The 25,939-nt window shown below is 42.1% G+C and overlaps 1 protein-coding gene across 9 annotated transcripts in view; it reads left to right on the top strand.

Annotated features, from left to right (window-relative positions):
- The window catches only part of LOC106579798 (potassium channel subfamily T member 1), a 255,225-nt gene that overhangs the window by 204,124 nt on the left and 25,162 nt on the right, over positions 1–25,939 (top strand). For 6 of the 9 annotated variants that reach the window (XR_006761123.1, XM_045704264.1, XM_045704262.1 and 3 more), the window contains 10 exons: positions 390–495; positions 902–1,074; positions 15,377–15,448; positions 16,393–16,527; positions 17,632–17,743; positions 18,143–18,244; positions 19,097–19,180; positions 19,371–19,499; positions 21,673–21,693; positions 22,638–22,944. Coding sequence is in view for 8 of the 9 variants with exons in the window: in XM_045704264.1 (XP_045560220.1) it covers positions 390–495; positions 902–1,074; positions 15,377–15,448; positions 16,393–16,527; positions 17,632–17,743; positions 18,143–18,244; positions 19,097–19,180; positions 19,371–19,499; positions 21,673–21,693; positions 22,638–22,944 (1,241 nt within the window). In the remaining variant the exon portion in view is untranslated. The remainder of the gene's footprint in view (positions 1–389; positions 496–901; positions 1,075–15,376; positions 15,449–16,392; positions 16,528–17,631; positions 17,744–18,142; positions 18,245–19,096; positions 19,181–19,370; positions 19,500–21,672; positions 21,694–22,637; positions 22,945–25,939) is intronic. The other 3 variants (XM_045704263.1, XM_045704260.1, XM_045704259.1) reach the window with 1 other exon arrangement.

Raw genomic sequence — 25,939 nt, 5'->3', positions numbered from 1 at the left:
TGCCAGACTGCTGCCTGGAAGAGAGAGAGAGAGACAGAGAATTGTATAATGTGTTCTTGTCATGAGCCATACAGTTATCTCTTGAAGTCCCACAGTGCCCCTGTGTGGTCATGATAAACAAGCCTTTGAGAAAAGGCTACACTCGGCCTCAATACTGTATGTAACAATCCGTCAATCCTTTGTGTCAACCTTCAACATGTGTACAATACTTTACAATGACAAATAGCTGTGTCAATGACACAATGACAAATAGACGGTGTCAATGATTGACATTGATACATTATTCAATAGATTGCCTTGTCGCTAAAGTTTTTGGTTCATTGCCTCTTCTAAAGTCTCTCTGACTGAAAGTGTGTGTATTTGTTGTTCATTTTAATTTTTCACCTCAGTTTTGTGAAAGGATATCCTCCCAACTCGCCCTACATTGGCAGCTCTCCAACCCTGTGCCATCTCTTACCCCAGAAAGCCTCGTTCTGCTGCCTTCGTCTGGACAAGGTGAATAGAGACAAGGATGTAATGAAGTCTATTGTGCACAAACGAACTTGGTTTTGTTCTCTCATGTAGTAATTATTAAGCCACACAGTCTTGTTCCAAAGACAGCAAACAATTTATTATATTGTGTTGAGCTGTGTTGGTTGCACCATGTCTAAACAATTGTATTGTACCTCAGCTCCTCTTTGTAAACTTGACTGTATGAATAGAAAGTGTACGTATCTTTGAATAATAGAATACAGCAGACAAGCCTAACTGTTTAGTGTTGTCACAATAGTTCATGGAATATCATATGTTTATGGACAAAAAACTTGCCTTAGACTTCACTCAGTAACACTGACAAACATTTAAATCATTATAACAAACCTGAAACATAATTACCTTTTACCTAACTTTCCATCACATCCAGGGTTGCAGGCACAACAGTTTTGAGGATGCCAAGGCCTATGGTTTTAAGAACAAGCTGATCATAGTATCTGCAGAGATGGCAGGGAACGGCCTCTATAACTTCATCGTCCCTCTGCGGGCCTACTACCGCCCCAGGAAAGAGCTCAACCCTATCGTCCTGCTATTAGACTACCCGTAAGTAGTTTTACGCACTGGACTGCACTGGGTGCAATAGCTTGAGGGTGAGGTTACCCCATAAGCAACCACATGACTGGTGTGTGCCTCTATATAATGGTTTTAGGTAACATATCATGTATCCACCTGTGTGTAATGCATTTAAACAGACTAAATGCATAATAACACCTATACATGTTTTCATAATGCATTATGCTTACTGTTTAAGACTTGAAAAGGTATGACTTTAAAAGGTATATGACGTGGTATAGGACTTGGTATAGGACTTGGTATATGATGTGGTATAGGACTTGGTATATGACTTGGTATAGGACTTGGTATATGATGTGGTGTAGGACTTGGTATAGGATGTGGTATATGACTTGGTATAGGACATGGTATATGACTTGATATATATGATGTGGTATATGACTTGTTATAGGACTTGGTATAGGACTTAAGTGCATTACACTCAGATGGTTATTGTAATATAAAGTTTTGCCAAGATTTAGTGTTGGGCTGCATGAAGATTAATGAAATCTAATGACATAAAGTAATTGTAGAGAGAGACAGGTGATTATACAGCTGCATCCTGAAGTTAACTTAACTGCTGCAGGATGAGAAATGATTTCTGCATTATTCATATCGCTGGCTGTGCCTCTCTGTTGGATAAATGGAGCTCCGGGAAGCTTCAGGGGTGTGTGTTTGTGTGTTATGTTTTTGCCTATAATAATTCAGTGTGGATTTCATTACAGTAACTTCAGAGGACTCTCCAGGGAAGTTTGTGTAGCTAAACAGAAAGCCATGGAGCTCTGTAATCCCATATAGTCTGGGGCAGAGACTAACACTTCACACTGTCGGCGGCGTATCTATCCTAGTCCCACTATACAGCTACCTACTGCCTGAGGAGTTACCATGGCAACAGGCTATATTGCATATCTGGAGACGTTATCAGGAAGCAGTATTTTGTCGCAGAATTCAAAAACTATTAACAGAATACATATTTGCTGCATATGTACAGTATTTTAGGACATTATGTAATTTAATGCATAGCCAAAGGAAAATGTTTGGCTGCAAAATTTGCTGAGGCTTCTAATAGTCTAATAACCATTAGTATGTATGTACTGTACTTTATGTGTGGTTGCAGTTGTCTATGTCCTGTCCCTTGTCATGGAATTATTCTAATCAAAGGAGAGAGACTTTTAGATTTCTTCAAAACAACGTAACTTTATAATTGAATTACTGCAGTAGAGTTGGTCGGTAACCACTCTTAAGGTAATCACTGAGAACTCTACGAGCAGAACTATGCCACAGCATTTCATAGTTAAGACACATCCACCTGAATATGTGACAAACAACAGATTTGTGAAATTATACAAAGGTACATTGTGCTCTCATGCAACATTTACATTGCACCAGGTTTCTGTCTCTAGGTTTTACTACTTTGTTATACAAACATACTAATGCAACATAGGACACTAGGTCCTTCCCTTAATTTATGAAGTCCAGTATTCATCTGCCATGTGGGAGAAATAAACTGGAGGGAGGTTCTGCCTGGCACAGGCAGACAGGCACACAGACACTAAGCATGGAATGGAATGCAGTCTTTAGGTTTTATCACCAAGGCATCGTAAATCAACTGTCAGCGTTAAGCCTCGGAGACTCATTTCAGAAGAACAGACATTGTGAAAATACTAATATGAATACATTCTAATATAAAAGTAATGTGATTAACATATTGTTGTAATTCTACCACATTCCTCCATTTTGAGACTTAGTCTCAACATAAAAGATAATTACAACTTTTAAAAAAATACATGAATAAAAATAAAATATCAAACAACCTCTAACTCAAATATATAGGAAAAAAAGAATCCTTGCACTAGTATACTACCATTGTGAATTACCATCCGTTAGTTCATTGAGTTTTTCAACCTTAGCATAAAATTATCCTTCATTGGGAATGATATAAACATTAAAATATCATTAAGAAATTCTCAGCAATCTAAATCGGAGTACATCTTCCCATTAGTACGAAACACACTCATTATGTTGATACTGAGCACACTCCTATTGGTCTGCATAGTGGAAATAACTATTTCTTTCCCCATAACACCATCTGTAGAAACTAAAATTAGCATATATTGTTGGACAAATCCAGGTAGTGACTCCTGGTTTAATTACAATTTATTCAGTTTAGTGCCTAATGAACATACCCAGGACAAGCATCATGATCTCACTATTTATAAGGCAACGCCTGTGGACTCTATGTTTCTCATTAGCATAAACCTGCTATAGTTCCTGAGTATTATCATTATCATCAAAAATGTAATCAAATAGATTAGGATCAGTTTCACTCTCAGGATCAGAGTTCACGCTCTCCATTCACCAAGGCATGCTGAGAATAGTGTCAACATCTTTAGTACACAACTTCTTTACTCATGTCACAATTAGTAAAACAGCAATCAAAAACAATCCACTTATAGTTATTATCATACTAAAAACTTACTCAAATCAATTAGTCAGTTTTCAAAAAATCATTCAACTTCCAAATCATAATCAAAACTCAATGAATTATCCAACCAAAATTTAGAATGACAATGCTTCAGTGATTCTCATTGGTTCTATCACTCAAAGTTAAAACCTTAACACACATCAACACTGGCAGAATGTACATTTATATTAACATACAGTATAATTATCCATAATTCTAGTATCAACTTTCTCATCACGGTTATAATTACAGATCAGTATCTCAATGTATTCTTATTCTATAATTACTATAAATTTAGCAGTGTAGAGACCTCCACAATCAACTTGATACCCCAAAATAAACAATTTTGGACAAGGCTAAATCAATTACGAGCACAGTTGACCAATCCCTTCCTTTACCGGCATTCAATCTTCTGGCGTCTCTTCATTTTCTTCTTCAGATAGCTTTACAGTTCAAAGTGGATGGCCCAAGATAATGTCCCAAGCTCAATGTCTCACCTGGGCCACCACCACCTCTACCAGCCATTATCAAATCAAATCAAATCAAATTTATTTATATAGCCCTTCGTACACCAGCTGATATCTCAAAGTGCTGTACAGAAACCCAGCCTAAAACCACAAACAGCAAGCAATGCATGTGAAAGAAGCACGGTGGCTAGGAAAAACTCCCTAGGAAAAACTCCCTAGAAAGGCCAAAAACCTAGGAAGAAACCTAGAGAGGAACCAGGCTATGAGGGGTGGCCAGTCCTCTTCTGGCTGTGCAGGGTGGATATTATAACAGAACATGGTCAAGATGTTAAAATGTTCATAAATGACCAGCATGGTCAAATAATAATCATAGTAGTTGTCGAGGGTGCAACAAGCACGTCCGGTGAACAGGTCAGGGTTCCATAGCCGCAGGCTGAACAGTTGAAACTGGAGCAGCAGCACGGCCAGGTGGACTGGGGACAGCAAGGAGTCATCATACCAGGTAGTCCTGAGGCATGGTCCTAGGGCTCAGGTCCTCCGAGAGAAAGACAGAAAGAGAGAAAGAGAGAATTAGAGAGAGCATATTTAAATTCACACAGGACACCGGATAAGACAAGAGAAATACTCCAGATGTAACAGACTGACCCTAGCCCCCCGACACATAAACTACTGCAGCATAAATACTGGAGGCTGAGACAGGAGGGATCAGAAGACACTGTGGCCCCATCCGATGATACCCCCGGACAGGGCCAAACAGGCAGGATATAACCCCACCCACTTTGCCAAAGCACAGCCCCCACACCACTAGAGGGATGTCTCCAACCACCAACTTACCGTCCTAAGACAACACCGAGTATAGCCCACAACGATCTCCGCCATGGCACAACCCAAGGGGGGGCGCCAACCCAGACAGTAAGACCACGTCAGTGACTCAACCCACTCAAGTGACGCACCCCTCCCATGGACGGCATGGAAGAACACCAGTAAGCCAGTGACTCAGCCCCTGTAAAAGGGTTAGAGGCAGAGAATCCCAGTGGAAAGAGGGGAACCGGCAAGGCAGAGACAGCAAGGGCGGTTCGTTGCTCCGGCCTTTCCGTTCACCTTCACACTCCTGGGCCAGACTATACTTAATCATAGGACCTACTGAAGAGATAAGTCTTCAGTAAAGACTTAAAGGTTGAGACTGAGTCTGCGTCTCTCACATTGGTAGGCAGACCATTCCATAAAAATGGAGCTCTATAGGAGAAAGCCCTACCTCCAGCCATTTGCTTAGAAATTCTAGGGACAATTAGGAGGCCTACGTCTTGTGACCGTAGCGTACGTGTAGGTATGTACGGCAGGACCAAATCGGAAAGATAGGTAGGAGCAAGCCCATGTAATGCTTTGTAGGTTAGCAGTAAAACCTTGAAATCAGCCCTTGCCTTAACAGGAAGCCAGTGTAGGGAGGCTAGCACTGGAGTAATATGATCAAATTTTTTGGTTCTAGTCAGGATTCTAGCAGCCGTATTTAGCACTAACTGAAGTTTATTTAGTGCTTTATCCAGGTAGCCGGAAAGTAGAGCATTGCAGTAGTCCAGCCTAGAAGTAACAAAAGCATGGATTAATTTTTCTGCGTCACTTTTGGACAGAAAATTTCTGATTTTTGCAATGTTACGTAGATGGAAAAAAGCTGTCCTTGAAACAGTCTTGATATGTTCTTCAAAAGAGAGATCAGGGTCCAGAGTAACGCCGAGGTCCTTCACAGTTTTATTTGAGACGACTGTACAACCATCCAGATTAATTGTCAGATTCAACAGAAGATCTCTTTGTTTCTTGGGACCTAGAACAAGCATCTCTGTTTTGTCCGAGTTTAAAAGTAGAAAGTTTGCAGCCATCCACTTCTTTATGTCTGAAACACAGGCTTCTAGCGAGGGCAATTTTGGGGCTTCACCATGTTTCATTGAAATGTACAGCTGTGTGTCGTCCGCATAGCAGTGAAATTTAACATTATGTTTTCGAATGACATCCCCAAGAGGTAAAATATATAGTGAAAACAATAGTGGTCCTAAAACGGAACCTTGAGGAACACCGAAATTTACAAGTGATTTGTCAGAGGACAAACCATTCACAGAGACAAACTGATATCTTTCCGACAGAAAAGATCTAAACCAGGCCAGAACTTGTCCATGTAGACCAATTTGGGTTTCCAATCTCTCCAAAAGAATGTGGTGATCGATGGTATCAAAAGCGGCACTAAGATCTAGGAGCACGAGGCAGATGCAGAGCCTCGGTCTGACGTCATTAAAAGGTCATTTACCACCTTCACAAGTGCAGTCTCAGTGCTATGATGGGGTCTAAAACCAGACTGAAGCGTTTCGTATACATTGTTTGTCTTCAGGAAGGCAGTGAGTTGCTGTGCAACAGCTTTTTCTAAAATGTTTGAGAGGAATGGAAGATTCGATATAGGCCGATAGTTTTTTTTATAATTTCTGGGTCAAGATTCGGCTTTTTCAAGAGAGGCTTTATTGCTGCCACTTTTAGTGAGCTTGGTACATACCCGGTGGATAGAGAGCCGTTTATTATGTTCAACATAGGAGGGCCAAGCACAGGAAGCAGCTCTTTCAGTAGTTTAGTTGGAATGGGGTCCAGTATGTAGCTTGAGGGTTTGGAGGCCATGATTATTTTCATCATTGTGTCAAGAGATATAATACTAAAACACTTTAGTATCTCCCTTGATCCTAGGTCCTGGCAGAGTTGTGTAGACTCAGGACAATGGAGCTTTGGAGGAATACCCAGATTTAAAGAGGAGTCTGTAATTTGCTTTCTAATGATCATGATTTTTTCCTCAAAGAAGTTCATAAATGTATTACTGCTGAAGTGAAAGCCATCCTCCATTTGCAAAGGCTGCTTTTTAGTTAGCTTTGCGACAGTATCAAAAATAAATTTCGGATTGTTCTTATTTTCCTCAATTAAGTTGGAAAAATAGGATGATCGAGCAGCAGTGAGGGCTCTTCGATACTGCACGGTACTGTCTTTCCAAGCTAGTCGGAAGACTTCCAGTTTGGTGTGGCGCCATTTCCGTTCCAATTTTCTGGAAGCTTGCTTCAGAGCTCGTGTATTTTCTGTATACCAGGGAGCTAGTTTCTTATGACAGATGTTTTAAATTTTTAGGGGTGCAACTGCATCTAGGGTATTGCGCAAGGTTAAATTGAGTTCCTCGGTTAGGTGGTTAACTGATTTTTGTCCTCTGACGTCCTTGGGTAGGCAGAGGGAGTCTGGAAGGGCATCAAGGAATCTTTGGGTTGTCTGAGAATTTATAGCATGACTTTTAATGCTCCTTGGTTGGGGTCTGAGCAGATTATTTGTTGCGATTGCAAACGCAATAAAATGGTGGTCCGATAATCCAGGATTTTGAGGAAAAACATTAAGATCCACAACATTTATTCCATGGGACAAAACTAGGTCCAGAGTATGACTGTGGCAGTGAGTAGGTCCAGAGACATGTTGGACAAAACCCACTGAGTCAATGATGGGTCCGAAAGCCTTTTGGAGTGGGTCTGTGGACTTTTCCATGTGAATGTTAAAGTCACCAAAAATTAGAATATTATCTGCTATGACTACAAGATCCGATAGGAAATCAGGGAACTCAGTGAGGAACACTGCATATGGCCCAGGAGGCCTGTAAACAGTAGCTATAAAAAGTGAGTGAGTAGGCTGCATAGATTTCATGACTAGAAGCTCAAAAGACGAAAACGTCATTGTTTTTTTTTTTGTAAATTGAAATTTGCCATCGTAAATGTTAGCAACACCTCCGCCTTTGCCGGATGCACGGGGGTATGGTCACTAGTGTAACCAGGGGGTGAGGCCTCATTTAACACAGTAAATTCATCAGGCTTAAGCCATGTTTCAGTCAGGCCAATCACATCAAGATTATGATCAGTGATTAGTTCATTGACTATAACTGCCTTGGAAGTGAGGGATCTAACATTAAGTAACCCAATTTTGAGATGTGAGGTATCACAATCTCTTTCAATAATGGCAGGAATGGAGGAGGTCTTTATACTAGTGAGATTGCTAAAGCGAACACCGCCATTTTTAATTTTGCCCAACCTAGATCGAGGCACAGACACGGTCTCAATGGGGAAAGCTGAGCGGACTACGCTGACTGTGCTAGTGGCAGACTCCACTAAGCTGGCAGGCTGGCTAACAGCCTGCTGCCTGGCCTGCACCCTATTTCATTGTGGAGCTAGAGGAGTTAGAGCCCTGTCTATGTTCGTAGATAAGATGAGAGCACCCCTCCAGTTATGTCTTGTCCATTTTCCAACCAGTATACCAGCAACATGAGAGAAGTTTGGAACAGATCTCTCTCCATCTTCACTCCACGTGGACTCCTGTCACACTCCTGGGAGAAAAGGCCTGAGAGAAAAAGCAGTTGATAGCTTCGATTGGATGCAGTGTACAGGTTGCTGACACTGACTCAGGTCTCTCGGTAAGAGTGGTGCGGACAGGGCCGTATTGAATGCCATTTTCTTCAGCCGGTCAGAGGGGGTTTTGAGGTTCACATCGTTCTTGGCCGAATTATCCCTGCCTTGCATCAAGACACTATCTGTAGTCACTATAACCTCAAGAGAGGACAGATCAGAAAAACAGTTTAGTTCAGGGCATGTCTGATTCAGGAAATCCAGACAAGCATTGACTGTATGACAAGTTATTACTTTTACCAATTATTCTTAATACAAATTTCTAAAACAAAAGTTTCTAAAACAAAAACCTAAACATTCTGTATTTCAAATTGGCTTATACTCCCCTATCACACTGTCGACCTCATTGCAGAGTCACAGGATCAGAAAGTTAGACTGCTAATCTCGATCATCAAGCAGACCCAATCTGGTGAGATTTGTATCTAACAAAACAGCACAAATAACACAACAATATACTCCTTCATATATCACTCCATGCAATCCTACATATCACTGGAGGTGTATAAACTTCAATACAAAAACCTTTGGAGGACTGGTAATTCCCCCATTTTGACACGACTCACAGCGTGATTAATGTGTAAAACAAACAACACCACTGCTGGTTAAATAAAAATCAAACAATGTAAAATAACAAATTGAGTTAGAATCACTATCGTTAACCTGTCTGGGCTAGGGGGCAGTATTTTCACGGCCGGATGAAAAACGTACCCAATTTAAACAGGTTACTACTCTGGCCCAGAAACAAGAATATGCATTTTATTAGTAGATTTGGATAGAAAACACTCTGACGTTTCTAAAACTGTTTGAATGGTGTCTGTGTGTATAACAGAACTCATATGGCAGGCAAAAACATGAGAAAAAGTCAACCAGGAAGTGGAGGATCTGAGAATTGTAGTTCTTCTTTCTAGTCCCTTTCGAAACTACAGTATCTGTGGGGTTACATTGCACTTCCTAAGGCTTCCATTGGCTGTCAAAAGCCTTCAGAAAGTTGTTTCAGCCTTCTCCTGTTACTGGGCAGATAATAGGAGCTCAGTTACTGAGTGGACTGCCTGTGGACAAAGGGATTGGATATGCGCGGTCACGCGAGCGCGCTGTTCCTTCTTTTTCTCCTTGAATGAATACGCTATTGTCCGGTTGGAAAATTATCGCAATTTTACGTTAAAAATACCATAGAGATTGATTTTAAACAGCGTTTGACATGTTTCTAAGTACGGTGATGGAACATTTTGACTTTTCGTCTCTGGTACCACGCTCGCGCGTTATGCCTTTGGATAGTGCTCTGAACGCACGAACAAAACGGAGGTATTTAGACATCAATATGTATTATTTCGAACAAAAACAACATTTCTTGTGGAAGTAGCAGTCCTGGAAGTGCATTCTGACAAAGATCAGAAAAGGTAAGAGAATATTTCTAATACTAATTCTGAGTTTAGGTTGCCCCGAACTTGGCGGGTGTCTGTATAGCTCTCTGTGATGGCTGAGCTATGTACTCAGAATATTGAAAAATGTGCTTTCTCCGTAAAGCTATTTTAAAATCTGACAAAGCGGTTGCATCCAGGAGTAGTCTATCTATAATTCTTTAAATAATTGTTATATATTTTGTCAACGTTTATGATGAGTATTTTTGTAAATTGATGTACACATTCACCGGCCGTTTTGGTGGGAATACATTTTCTGAACATCATGCGCCAATGTAAAATGCTGTTTTTGGATATAAATATGAAGTTTATCGAACAAAACATAAATGTATTGTGTAACATGTGTAACATGTCCTAGGAGTGTCATCTGATGAAGATCATCAAAGGTTAGTGCTTCATTTAGCTGTGTTTTGGGTTTTATTGACACATGTCCTTGCTTGGAAAATGGCTGTGTGATTATTTTTGTCTATGTACTCTCCTAACATAATCTAATGTTTTGCTTTCGTTGTAAAGCCTTTTTGAAATCGGACAATGTGGTTACATCAAGGAGAAGTGTATCTTTAAAATGGTGTAAAATAGTTGTATGTTTGAGAAAGTTGAATTATGACATTTTGTTGTTTTTGAATTTGCCGCCCTGATATTTCACTGGCTGTGTCCCGCTAGCGTCCCACGTAGCCCATAGAAGTTAATAACTCCATAAATAATAAATTGTACCCATACTTGATTCAAGTAATAGAAAAATAGACTAGAGAGAGGTCTATCCTTCTAGTGGTCTGAAGCACACATATAACTATTAATTATAAACTTTTCCATAATTATCAGTATTACAAATGACCTTTAAATCATCATCCAATGTCTCTCAGCTTTCCAGTGAGGGCGATCAAACCACACTAGAAAGTCAGAGGTCAGAGGTCATACAAACCCTTCGATTAAGTGTTTCTTTCTATTTTAGACTAATTATTGAAAAACAGTCATATATTTCATATCCCAGGATTACAGTACGTTTCATCAGTACATTTATTATCAAAATAATACACCGATTGAATTAAACTTACAAAACAAAAACTTAAGAAAGTTCTGTGTGTGCCCCTTTTAAGGTGCAGTCTGTGTAACCCGTGAAAAACCCACTAAACCAAATGAAATAACCCCACACAATAAGTCAAACACTGTATTAACACCACTAACAAATAGTCATAACAAGTGTGCTGTGTGTGGGTATTTGCAAACCATAGGGTAAACTTAAAACACATCAGATGATACAGTGTCCCTTTAAGCAGAATAAACACCTTCTAAAATAAACAAACCCAGAACCCCTTTTAGGTAATCTTATCATTGCAACCTGTTGCATTGATGTAGTAAAATATAAACCTGTTGTTTAACAAATCTAGAACCTTCAAAAAGTTGGTGATATCTTATCAGCATAATAGTCAAATCTAACTGCAATCCACTTCAATTACTTGACACTGTTCTACGTAATGTAAACAGATTATCGTTTTAAAATACATTAACTGTTCTCTTAAATCACTGGTGTTACCCAAACTATAGAATTGAGTAATAATAATTTGACATTTTCAAAGAACATCTCTGCATTCAACTTAGTCATATCTCCACACCAAATTAACCCACTTCGTCCCTTACAGCCTGCTCGAGTTCAGCGAGCACCAGTCGCTTACACCTGCGGACTAAAACTGTGAAACTCTTCTATTCTTACCAGTATATATATATATATTTTTTTTAAATAAACCAGTCTCAAACAACGTTCTGCGTTTATCTCTATTGTAAGTTGATAACAAACTTGACAACTTTCTCTTCCCTTTCGGCTTCACACTTATTAAATGTCCAAGATTTAAAATTAACATGTAATGCGCCGAATTTATAAAATCCTTAAGGAAAAAGATACTTTTCGGAGGGAACTCAAATAGTTCACAATTCTAGATCCTCTTTCTGCCCACAACATCAATACATTGCTGTTGTAGCCTATTATCATGCAATAATTAATACCCATGTTTAGTTATCAATTATGATCATGGTTACAGCTCTATTGCAATTGCCTATCTGCTATTATTAGAATGCATTAGATATAGGTAACAGTGCATTCTGATTAGACTACAGGTAATAAAACAAACATTTGCTGTTGTTGACAAGCATACATACAATTCATATCCATGGTATTAATATGTTGTCAATACCACAGACCCAGTGCAATTGAAATGACAAAGAAATCCCACAAATAACCCAAGCATAATGGTTTGTAGTCTTAACATCTGGCAGTTCATATCCATAGTATTAATATTAATATTTAGTCAATACCATAGACCCGATGCTATTGAAATGACAAAGAAATCCCGGAAATAACCCAAGTGTAATGGTTTATAGTCTTAACATCTGGCACATAATAATGACACAATTCCCAGAAAATAGCCTCCAAGTGTTTCACCGCAGAGATTTTCACATGCACAAAGGGGATTTATTCACCGTCATAGCAGTCAAATAAATTAAATCAACATCCATTGATGTAAAACTAGATCTTGCGCCTTGTAATAAAAGCGGATTATCTTTTCTCATGAGACATATTTAAATTGCTTTACTATATCACATTAGCTCGGCAATGATAATTAGTTTGATGGAAACCCGGATTTGGCTTTGTACGATGTTATAAGTTACGTCAAGATTCCATCTTAATTCGCTGTAACTTTATGGGGAAAGGGTTTATTCGATAAATATAGCAACTCCTCTCATACTGTGAAAAATGTATTTAAAAAAGCAGGCCTTATCGGCAGTTTTATTTTAAATGTAGCACCCGGATGGAGAAAATGCCATACGCGTTTTATAGTTACATCGGTTAGGGTCAATTTCCCATATTTTAACCAAAAGTGGACATACGCCAATCCTTTTGTGAGACTATTGCCCAGACTTTGTAGACAGTCAGAAATGCTTAAACCTCATATTTATCAAATGATCCATAAAAGGGACCAACTAAGAAAACGTTAATTTTTTCCCCCACCCCTGACGTGACGTACATCTACGTTTTGGGTGTGCAAGTTACTATATGAATATTATTCAAATTATTACTTTATCAATTCTCTAGTAATTGATTACACATACATAAAATTCATTATATTTTCGTATATTCACAGAATCCATATAGAACGTTAGAAATCTTAAGTACTCACATTAATTAACCACTTCATGTGCGTTTCCAACGACTCTTCATCGCTCTACTCCCAGCGGAACCCAAACCCAAGTTTCCCGGATGCTGCCCGGCGTGTCATGGGATCCTCAATGGGTCTCTAACCTCCCAGAAACCACGGCAAAGTCTAGCCTCCCAGAAACTATAGACTTGCTTCTACTTTATAAAATAACATCCCGCTCTCAATACCACCCTGTGATATTCTATGATGGGCAGTGATGTACAGAACCCAACTATTACGCTACATAGCTAAACTTATTATCCATATTTAAATCAGTTTATTATACACATTTTGTATAATATTATCCAAACTTCAGACTGATAACACATTCACACAATGCTTTTCCCAAACACACTTAATCAATATTTGTATAACTTGTAGGAATATTTTCTTCTATAACGAGGCCCAAATTTGGAATGTCAAATCTATTACATTAACATTTTACCATAACCAATTTTTCCAGAATCATAAATTCCCTCTGTTAGGTTCTTATTTTTCAGAGTAAATAACTCACGGACACTAGAGAAGCTTAACAAAGTTGAATTCTTCCCAAAGGGAAGACAAAAAAAAACATTTCACACAAGCACTGATATTTAACCCTTTCTCCTAGTCTGAGTCTCCTCCTCCACAACTGAACAGCCAATGCATCTCTGTTTCTAGACAGAACCTTAGTGATATCTGTTCTTCCTCACTTCATCTAACCTGACCTCTACCCCAAAGTGCTCACACCTTCCCAACTCAAGGCTGTCATGGTTATTGATACCAGACTGTGTCTCTTCTCCTCCCAGAGTATCCCTGATGGCAAACAATAACATATCCTGACAATGTAAACGTTATACATTACCCTCTCTCCCTCAGTGACATTGTTAGTTTCCAAGATCTATCAAGTCTTTAGTATCTCAATGTTCAAAGTTTACCCAGAATCCAACACCTCTAAGGTTTCCAAATTTGGGAAACCTGCAAGGATCGGGTCCCACTGAGATACAATGGCCGGACCACATCCTAAAAGACTGGCCGAAATACAATGTCTAGACATCATACAAACACACCGGTACGCGCCACCTGTTCTTCAAACAGGATTTCTCATAAACTTCAATTGAAGAGCGCCTACATTCCTAGGGTTCATAATAAGATACCTATTTATCTTTTCCAAACCTACTCCACGTCCCTCAGGAATACTTTAAAGACAATGAACACCCTTTTCGCCTAACTGCCCACTTCCTACCTAGGTAAATAAGAGACTATACTTCTCTTTTCCAACCTACCCACAACCTAGAATACGGGTAACATGTCTTTCAAGAAAAATATATCATTAGCTACGTGACATTTTTTTCTTGCCCACTCGATATTTTCACCTAAAGTGCCCACTCAACATTAACAATGTTCAATTAATGTTCAATTAGTACTATTAATTCTGTGCACTTTTGAGTTCAATTATTGAAAGAAATCAGTCTCACCCTAAATCTAATTCTGTTCAAAATTATGTATCCATTCAGCTGACGCTCCCAGCCAGGTGGGGATCGGATCTGCTCCGTCTAGTGGAGTATGGCTTCCCCGGGCTGCATCTAATGCAACTCCCGAGCACGGTTAACTTAGATTCCCCGGGAACAAACAGCAAAATTAAGATTATCATCCTATCCTCGTCGCCAAATTGTCGTGGAATTATTCGAATCAAAGGAGAGACTTTTAGATTTCTTCAAAACAATGTAACTATATTATTTCATTACTGCAGTAATGGAGTTGGTCGGTAACCACCCTTAAGGTAATCACTGCGAACTCTACGAGCAGAACTAAGCCAGAGAATTTTATGGTTAAGACACATCCACCTGAATATGTGACAAACAACAGATTTGTGAAATTATACAAAGGTACATTGTGCTTTCATGCAATAGACAGCCAGATTTACATTGCACCAGGTTTCTAACTCTAGGTCATTTACTACTTGTTTCTACAGGTTATACAAAAATACTAGTGCAACATAGGACATTAGGTCATTCCCTTAATTTATGAAGTCCAGTATTCATCTGCCATGTGGGAGAAATAAACTGGAGGGAGGTTCTGCCTGGTACCGGCAGATAGGCACACAGACACTAAGCATGGAATGGAATGCAGTCTTTAGGTTTTATCACCAAGGCATCGTAAATCAACTGTCAGCGTTAAGCCTCAGAGACTCATCTCAGAAGAACAGACATTCTGAAAATACTAATGTGAATACATTCTAATATGAAAGTAATGTGATTAACATGTTGTAATTCTACCACACCCTATTGATGTAGTGTTGTGATTCCTGCAGGCCTGACAACCACTTCCTAGAAGCCATCTGCTGTTTCCCAATGGTCTACTTCATGGCTGGAACTATAGATAAGTAGGTGTTCATTACTCTTTCATTACTGGAACGCCCCACTTCACAGAATTCCAATGACCCTGGTCAATTCCAATGACATCCCAATGACATTATGCAGTGCCCCCCTCATTTACACATTAATTAGCTATACAGTGCATTTGGAAAGTATACGTTACAGCCTTATTCTGAAATTGATAAAGTTGTTGTTTTTCCGAATCAATCTCCACACAATATCCCCTAATGACAAAGCAAAAACACAAATTGTTGCAAATTTATTCCAAATAAAAAAAAAAAATATTACATTTACATAAGTATTCAGACCCTTTACTCAGTACTTTGTTGAAGCACCTTTGGCAGCGATTACAGCCTCGAGTCTTCTTTGGTATGATGCTACAAGCTTGGCACACCAGTATTTAGGGAGTTTCTCCCATTCTTCTCTGCAGATCCTCTCAAGCTCTGTCAGTTTGGATGGGGAGCATCGCTGCACCGCTATTTTCAGGTCTCTCCAGAGATGTTCGATCAGGTTCAAGTCCGGGCTCTGGCAGGGCCACTCAAGGACATTAAGAGACTTGTCCCAAAGCCACTCCTGCGTTGTCTTGGCTGTGTGCATCTCAAGGATGATCAATGGAAACAGGATGTCCAAAACCTTTTTTCACTTTCTATTTATGTTAAGCGGTATTGTGTGTAGATTGATGAGAATTATTTTTATTTCATCCATTTTAGAATAAGGCTGTAACGTAACAAAATGTGGAAAAAGTCAAGGGTTCTGAATACTTTCCGAATGCACTGTATATTATGTCACATATCATTACTATCCAGGGGATTTGCAATTAACGAGTGTCATTAATGACACATTATAGGTCAGGTAAAAGTCATGAATGTCATAATATGATATATTGTGTTGGGTTCTCTTTGTGGCAGCTTGTCACAATGTGTTTTGTTATGATGGGTTCTCTTTGTGGCAGCCTGGACAATCTTCTGCAGTGTGGCATCATCTATGCTGATAACCTGGTGGTGGTGGACAAGGAGAGCACCATGAGTGCTGAGGAAGACTATATGGCAGATGCCAAAACCATAGTCAACGTACAGACCATGTTCAGGTATGCTGTGAGATGCCTGCTTCTATGTTTAATGATATACAGTAAATGCGCTGCACACAGATTGGTTGATGGTCTTCATTTCAAGTAACCTATTACGGCACAGTGTGGACTGCTTACAGTATAGTAAATCATTATAAATACTCTGTCTTTAAAATTCAAGAGGGAAATTCATTTTTCAAGCATGGAACTGACATAAAACAATTAAATACACACTGGAAATTCAAAAGAAATTCAGATGAAAGTATCAGATGAAAGTCTCAGATGAAAGTCACATGAAATTCAGATCAAAGTTTTTATTTTTTATTTCATGTCATAATGAAGTTAGATGAAAGTCAGATGACAGTCAGATGACAGTCAGATGAAAGTGTTAGATGAGAGTCAGATGACAGTCAGATGAGAGTCAGATGACAGTCAGATGAAAGTCAGATGACAGTCAGATGGAAGTGTCAGATGAAGTGTCATATGAAGGTGTTAGATGACAATCAGATGACAGTCAGATGGAAGTGTCAGATGAAGTGTCAGTTGAAGGTGTTAGATGAGAGTCAGATGACAGTCAGATGACAGTCAGATGGAAGTGTCAGATGAAGTGTTAGATGACAGTCAGATGAAAGTGTTAGATGAGAGTCAGATGAAAGTGTTAGATGACAGTCAGATGAAAGTGTTAGATGACAGTCAGATGACAGTCAGATGACGGTCCGATGAAAGTGTCAGATGACAGTCAGATGAAAGTGTTAGATGACAGTCAGATGGAAGTGTCAGATGAAGTGTCAGATGGTGTTAGATGACAGTCAGATGAAAGTGTTAGATGTAGTTGTTTTTCATGAAAGTAAAATGAATAAACCATTGGGTGAAACTATATTAAACAGCATCTGTCAGAGCATCTATCATGGTAGAAAAGTTTCATTCAACATCCCAAAACTGAAACCATGCATCACTGCTAGATTGGTACTTACCCGTGAGCCCAAAGCATGGAATCTCTTTGACTCCTTCCTTCCTTCCTTCCTACTCTCTCTCTCTCTCTCTCTCTCTCTCTCTCTCTCTCTTCTCTTCCTCCACCCTCTCCCTCCACCCTCTCCCTCTCTATCTACCCATCTATCCCTCCAGGCTGTTCCCCAGTCTTAGTATCATCACTGAGCTGACCCACCCCTCCAACATGAGATTTATGCAGTTCAGAGCTAAGGACTGCTACTCTCTGGCTCTCTCCAAACTAGAGAAGGTGAGTTCAGTGTGGGGGCATGTAACTCCTCCATCTTTAGATCTCAGGTTTCAGCCCTCGTTACTGACTCTCTGTCTGTGTGGATGTCATGTGGGAGGTGAACTCTGTTACACAGACTCAGACATGAAGATATAAAGCTCTGGACTGGGTTAACAAGCCAGTTGATGACATTTCATGTGCTCTCTCTCCCTTCCCTCTTTCTCTCATTCTCTATCTCCTCCCTCTCCCCTCTCTCTCCTCTCTTCCCCCTCCCTCCCCCTCTATCTCCTCCCTCTCCCCTATCTGCTCTATCCTCCCACTCTCTCTCTCTTCTCCCTCCCTTTCTCTCTCTTCTCCCTCCCTTTCTCTCTCCTTCCCTCCCTCTCTTTCTCTGCTCTCTCCTCCCTCTCCCCCTTACAGATAGAGCGTGATAAGGGTTCCAACCTGGCCTTCATGTTCCGTCTGCCGTTCGCTGCAGGCAGAGTGTTCAGTATCAGTATGCTGGATACGCTGCTCTACCAGGTGGGTATTAGGGGTTATATCCCAAATAGCAACCTTTTCCATATGTAGTGCATTACGTTTGACCAGGGCCTATAGGGACCTTAGACATTTCTGAATATGTAGGGAATAGGATACCATTTGGGACATAGCTAGGGAGTTTATCCGCAGTGTATCACCTTGTCTCAGCCAGCAGAGTGTAAATGGACTGTTTGATCAGCTTAGTCTCTCCCGTAGGCACAGATCTATAATCAGCTTAGTCTCTCCCATAGGCACAGATCTATAATCAGCTTAGTCTCTCCCTTAGGCACAGATCTATGATCAGCTTAGTCTCTCCCTTAGGCACAGATCTATGATCAGCTTAGTCTCTCCCTTATGCACAGATCTATGGTCAGCTTAGTCTCTCCCTTAGGCACAGGTCTATGGTCAGCTTAGTCTCTCCCTTAGGCACAGATCTATGATCGGCTTAGTCTCTCCCTTAGGCACAGATCTATGATCGGCTTAGTCTCTCCCTTAGGCACAGATCTATGATCGGCTTAGTCTCTCTCTTAGGCACAGGTCTATGATCAGCTTAGTCTCTCCCTTAGGCACAGATCTATGATCAGCTTAGTCTCTCCCTTAGGCACAGGTCTATGGTCAGCTTAGTCTCTCCCTTAGGCACAGGTCTATGGTCAGCTTAGTCTCTCCCTTAGGCACAGGTCTATGGTCAGCTTAGTCTCTCCCAGAAAAATAGAGAGAGAGAGAGAGAGAGATCTACCGTATGTTTAAGAGCTATGTGATCATTCACTACTCTATAATGTTTCCTCTGGGACTAGAAATGTGTATTTTCAGTGTATGGTTCCTCCTGTTTGTTAATGCATTCTCTTGTTTTTACAGTCATTTGTGAAGGACTATATGATTCCCATAGCAAGACTTCTACTAGGCCTGGACACCACGCCAGGGTCGGGTTACCTGTGTGCAGTAAGTATGGATATCTACAGTATGTTAGGATGTGTGTGTGTGTGTGTGTGTGTGTGTGTGTGTGTGTGTGTGTGTGTGTGTGTGTGTGTGTGTGTGTGTGTGTGTGTGTGTGTGTGTGTGTGTGTGTGTGTGTGTGTGTGTGTGTGTGTGTGTGTGTACTGAATGTGTCTACTTCCCTGCTCTTCCCCAGATGAAGGTGACAGAGGAGGACCTGTGGATCAGGACATATGGCAGGTTGTTCCAGAAGCTGTGTTCCTCCAGTGCTGAGATTCCTATAGGCATCTACCGTACAGAGTCTCACATGTTCTCCTCCTCTGAGGTAAGACAGAATGGACACAGACCCTGTTCAAATACTTTAAAGATGCATCCTTTCTTCCGTTCTGCCTTTCTTCATTCCTTCCTACCTTCCTTCCTTCATTCCTTCCTAAATTCCTTCCTTCCTACCTTAATTCCTTTCTTTCTTCCCTTCTTTCTTCCTTTTTGGCCTTAGAAGGATACTTCAGGATTTTTTCATACTTGACACAGAGACATAAAAATGGTATCTACCAGTTGACCTGATTCTGGGGAAGTAGATAAAGGGCCTCGTTGCCAAAATCCCAAAGTATCCCTTATTTTTTTCCTTCCTTGTTGAGGTACAGTGGGGCAAAAAAGTATTTAGTCAGCCACCAATTGTGCAAGTTCTCCCACTTAAAAAGATGAGAGAGGCCTGTAATTTTCATCATAGGTACACTTCAACTATGACAGACAAAACGAGAAAATGGTGGAAAATAAATATTTGGTCAATAACAAAAGTTTATCTCAATACTTTGTTATATACCCTTTGTTGGCAATGACACAGGTCAAACATTTTCTGTAAGTCTTCACAAGGTTTTCACACACTGTTGCTGGTATTTTGGCCCATTCCTCCATGCAGATCTCCTCTAGAGCAGTGATGTTTTGGGGCTGTTGCTGGGCAACACAGACTTTCAACTCCCTCCAAAGATTTTCTATGGGGTTGAGATCTGGAGACTGGCTAGGCCACTCCAGGACCTTGAAATGCTTCTTACGAAGCCACTCCTTTGTTGCCCGGGCGGTGTGTTTGGGATCATTGTCATGCTGAAAGATCCAGCCACGTTTCATCTTCAATGCCCTTGCTGATGGAAGGAGGTTTTCACTCAAAATTTCACGATACATGGCCCCATTCATTCTTTCCTTTACACGGATCAGTCGTCCTGGTCCCTTTGCAGAAAAACAGCCCCAAAGCATGATGTTTCCACCCCCATGCTTCACAGTAGGTATGGTGTTCTTTGGATGCAACTCAGCATTCTTTGTCCTCCAAACACGACGAGTTGAGTTTTTACCAAAAAGTTATATTTTGGTTTCATCCGACCATATGGCATTCTCCCAATCCTCTTCTGGATCATCCAAATGCTCTCTAGCAAACTTCAGACGGGCCTGGACATGTACTGGCTTAAGCAGGGGGACACGTCTGGCACTGCAGGATGTGAGTCCCTGGCAGCGTAGTGTGTTACTGATGGTAGGCTTTGTTACTTTGGTCCCAGCTCTCTGCAGGTCATTCACTAGGTCCCCCCGTGTGGTTCTGGGATTTTTGCTCACCGTTCTTGTGATAATCTTCCGTGGAGCCCCAGATCGAGGGAGATTATCAGTGGTCTTGTATGTCTTCCATTTCCTAATAATTGCTCCCACAGTTGATTTCTTCAAACCAAGCTGCTTACCTATTGCAGATTCAGTCTTCCCAGCCTGGTGCAGGTCTACAATTTTGTTTCTGGCGTCCTTTGACAGCTCTTTGGTCTTGGCCATAGTGGAGTTTGGAGTGTGACTGTTTGAGGTTGTGGACAGGTGTCTTTTATATTGATAACAAGTTCAAACAGGTGCCATTAATACAGGTAACGAGTGGAGGACAGAGGAGCCTCTTAAAGAAGAAGTTACAGGTCTGTGAGAGCCAGAAATCTTGCTTGTTTGTAGGTGACCAAATACTTATTTTCTACCATAATTTGCAATGTGATTTTCTGGATTTTTTTTCTCATTTTGTCTGTCATAGTTGACGTGTACCTATGATGAAAATGACAGGCCTCTCTCATCTTTTGAAGTGGGAGAACTTGCACAATTGGTGGCTGACTAAATACTTTTTTGCCCCACTGTAAGTGAAAGCAATAGGGATAGTAACCTTGCTTTCACTTGTCAAATTACATAATGATCAGTGATTGTCTCAAGGGTGACAAAAAAGGAAGGTTGCATTCTGAAAAAGTATTTGAACAAGCCCGCCTATGAGTCATCCATAGATTATGGCCAATATATTTGTGCTATAATTGTGCTGCTATTCATTGTAATGATGCTTCATATGCGTCAATTAGTTATTTGGTGCTGCAATTCACACACACAAACATTCTTGGTCAAGTAAATGATATTTACTATTGTCAATGCTACTCTGTTCAGTTTTTTTTATTTCATCCATGGTGTGTTTTTGTTTGTTTGGTCTGTCTCATTCCTAGTTAAAGGATGGGTACCCACAGGTAAGATGGCATTATGGTCACATAACTGTCATTATCTGCTGAAATGTGCAGTGCAACAAAAAAGAACAGCATACATGTAGCTATTCTGTTTTATTCGGCATGAAACACTTTGGTGAAGCTGTCACTCAAGCGCTTATTCATACTGCATTATAAATGCTTCCAGTTTATAGAACTTCTATCGCTGATGGAAAGTGTTAACAAAACATCCTATTGGATCCTCATACTGTCCACACAGTTGATATGGTATTAACCCTTCACCCTCCCCCTAGTCTCATCACAGTTGATATGGTATTAACCCTTCACCCTCCCTCTAGTCTCATCACAGTTGATATGGTATTAACCCTTCACCCTCCCCCTAGTCTCATCACAGTTGATATGGTATTAATCCTTCACCCTCCCCCTAGTCTCATCACAGTTGATATGGTATTAACTCTTCACATTCCCCCTAGTCTCATCACAGTTGATATGGTATTAACCCTTCACCCTCCCCCTAGTCTCATCACAGTTGATATGGTATTAACCCTTCACCCTCCCCCTAGTCTCATCACAGTTGATATGGTATTAACTCTTCACATTCCCCCTAGTCTCATCACAGTTGATATGGTATTAATCCTTCACCCTCCCCCTAGTCTCATCACAGTTGATATGGTATTAACCCTTCACCCTCCCCCTAGTCTCATCACAGTTGATATGGTATTAACCCTTCACCCTCCCCCTAGTCTCATCACAGTTGATATGGTATTAACCCTTCACCCTCCCCCTAGTCTCATCACAGTTGATATGGTATTAACCATTCACCCTCCCCCTAGTCTCATCACAGTTGATATGGTATTAACCATTCACCCTCCCCCTAGTCTCATCACAGTTGATATGGTATTAACCCTTCACCCTCCCCCTAGTCTCATCACAGTTGATATGGTATTAACCCTTCACCCTCCCCCTAGTCTCAAGTCTCCATCAATGTAGAGGACACCGGCGGTGACGATCAGAGGGACAACAGACGCGAGTCATGGAAGGAGAAGACCAGAACACACCGGATGTCCACCACCAGCGAATCAGAACACCCGTTACTGAGGAAGAAGAGCCTCCAGTGGGCGCGGCGTCTGAGCCGTAAGAACACAAAACCTCCGAGCCGCTCTGAGCGGTTCTCACAACAGCGCCTCAACCTGTACCGGCGCTCAGAGAGACAGGAGCTGTCTGAGCTGGTTAAGAACCGCATGAAGCACCTGGGACTGCCCACTGTCGGATACGGTGAGCAGAATGTAAAATGGACACCCTGATAGTACTGAGGGGCATTACAGGGTGCTGTGTCATATTTAGTAACTGAGGGGCAGTACAGGGTGCTGTGTCATATTTAGTAACTGAGGGGCAGTACAAGGTGCTGTGTCATATTTAGTAACTGAGGGGCAGTACAAGGTGCTGTGTCATATTTAGTAACTGAGGGGCAGTACAAGGTGCTGTGTCATACTTAGTAACTGAGGGGCAGTACAAGGTGCTGTGTCATATTTATTAACTGAGGGGCAGTACAAGGTGCTGTGTCATACTTAGTAACTGAGGGGCAGTACAAGGTGCTGTGTCATACTTAGTAACTGTGGGGCAGTACAGGGTGCTGTGTCATATTTAGTAACTGAGGGGCAGTACAGGGTGTTGTGTCATATATTTATTAACTGAGGGGCAGTACAAGGTGCTGTGTCATATTTAGTAACTGAGGGGCAGTACAGGGTGTTGTGTCATACTTAGTAACTGAGGGGCAGTACAGGTGCTGTGTCATACTTATTAACTGAGGGGCAGTACAGGGTGTTGTGTCATATGTATTAACTGAGGGTGTCACGCCCTGACCGTAGAGAGCCTTTTTATTTTCTCTATTTGGCTAGGTCAGGGTGTGATTTGGGTGGATTTGGATTTATGTTCATTTTTGTATTTCGTTGTTTTGACGGTGTTCATTTTAATAAAGAGAAAATGTTTGCCTGCCACGCTGCACCTTGGTCTCATCCTTCAGACAAACGTAACAGAAGATCCCACCAAAAACGGACCAAGCTGCGTAGCCAGGAGGAGTGGACATGGGAGGACATCCTGGACAGCAAAGGATCCTGGACGTGGGAGGAGATCCAGGCCGGATGGGATCGCCTCCCATGGGAACAGGTGGAAGCAGCGAGGGAGGAACGGGGACGACGGAAGCCCGAGAGGCAGCTCCCCCCAAAAAATGGTGGGGGGGGGGAACACGGTGAGATTGGCGCAGTCAGGGTTTAGACCTGAGCCAACTCCCCATGCTTACCGTGGGGAGTGTGTGACCAGTCAGGCACCGTGTTATGCGGTGATGCGCACTGTATCTCCAGTGCGCCTTCACAGCCCAGTTCGTCCTGTGCCAGCGCCCCGCACTTGCCAAGCTAAAGTGAGCATCCAGCCAGGACGAGTTGTGCCAGCCCTACGCTCCAGACCTCCAGTGCGCCTCCACGGCCCATTATATCCTGTGCCAGCTCCGCACACCCGGTCTCCAGTGCGTCTATCCAGCCTGGTACGCCCTGTGCCTGCTCCATGCACCCGGCCTCCAGTGCGTCTCCCCAGTCCGGTGAGACCTGTTCCGGCTCCACATACGAAGCCTCCAGTGATGATCCATGGCACGAAGCCTCCAGTGATGATCCATGGTCCGGAGCCTGTAGTGATGATCCATGGCACAGAGCCTGAAGCGACTGTCCCCGGTCCGGAGCCTGCAGCGACCGTCCCCAGTCCGGAGCCTCCAGCGACAGTCCCCAGTTCGGAGTCTTCAACGACGGTCTGCAGTCCGGAGCCTCCAGAGGCGGTCTGCAGTCAAGAGCCTCCAGCGGCGGTCTGCAGTCCAGAGTCTTCAGCGACGGTCTGCAGTCCAGAGTCTCCAGCGGCGGTCTGCAGTCCAGAGTCTCCAGCGGCGGTCTGCAGTCCAGAGTCTCCAGCGGCGGTCTGCAGTCCAGAGTCTCCAGCGGCGGTCTGCAGTCCAGAGTCTCCAGCGGCGGTCTGCAGTCCAGAGTCTCCAGCGGCGGTCTGCAGTCCAGAGTCTCCAGCGGCGGTCTGCAGTCCAGAGTCTCCAGCGGCGGTCTGCAGTCCAGAGTCTCTAGCGGCGGTCTGCAGTCCAGAGTCTCCAGCAACGATCAGCAGTTCAGAGCATCCAGCGGGGGTTCCCAGTTCAGAGCCTCCGGCGACGGTCCGGTTCCTCCGGCGATGATCCACGGTCCGGAGCTTTCAGTGATGACCCCCGAAAGAGAGTCGCCACCGAGGATGGCGGATCCGCGAGCAGAGCGGGGTCTACGTCCCACAACGGAGCCGCCACCAAGTCCTAGATGCCCACCCGGACCCTCTCCTATTGTGTCAGGTTTTGCAGCCGGATTCCGCACCTTTGGGGGGGGGTACTTTTTATTTTCTCTATTAGGTTAGGTCAGGGTGTGATTTGGGTGGGCATTCTAGATTAGGTATATCTATGTTTTTTTTATTTCTATGTTGGCCTGATATGGTTCCCAATCAGAGGCAGCAGTCTTTCGTTGTCTCTGATTGGGGATCATATTTAGGCAGCCTTTTCCTACTGGGTTTTTGTGGGGTCTTGTTTTTGTATAGCTGCTTTGTAAGCCTGCAGAACTTTACGTTCGTTTTTGGATTTTGTTGTTTTGACGGTGTTCATTTTAATAAAGCGAAAATGTTTGCCTGCCACGCTGCACCTTGGTCTCATCCTTCAGACGAACGTAACTGAGGGGCAGTACAGGGTGTTGTGTCATATTTATTAACTGAGGGGCAGTACAGGGTGTTGTGTCATATTTAGTAACTGAGGGGCAGTACAAGGTGCTGTGTCATATTTATTAACTGAGGGGCAGTACAAGGTGCTGTGTCATATTTATTAACTGAGGGGCAGTACAGGGTGCTGTGTCATACTTAGTAACTGAGGGGCAGTACAAGGTGCTGTGTCATATTTATTAACTGAGGGGCAGTACAGGGTGCTGTGTCATATTTATTAACTGAGGGGCAGTACAAGGTGCTGTGTCATATTTATTAACTGAGGGGCAGTACAGGGTGCTGTGTCATATTTAGTAACTGAGGGGCGGTACAGGGTGTTGTGTCATATTTAGTAACTGAGGGGCAGTACAAGGTGCTGTGTCATATTTATTAACTGAGGGGCAGTACAAGGTGCTGTGTCATATTTATTAACTGAGGGGCAGTACAGGGTGCTGTGTCATATTTAGTAACTATGGGGCAGTACAGGGTGCTGTGTCATATTTATTAA

The sequence above is a fragment of the Salmo salar genome, chromosome ssa20 (assembly GCF_905237065.1).
Source record: "Salmo salar chromosome ssa20, Ssal_v3.1, whole genome shotgun sequence".
Classification (NCBI taxonomy): Eukaryota; Metazoa; Chordata; class Actinopteri; order Salmoniformes; family Salmonidae; genus Salmo; species Salmo salar.
Note: the sequence above shows the minus strand (reverse complement) of the source record. Positions and strands in the feature narration are given on the sequence as shown.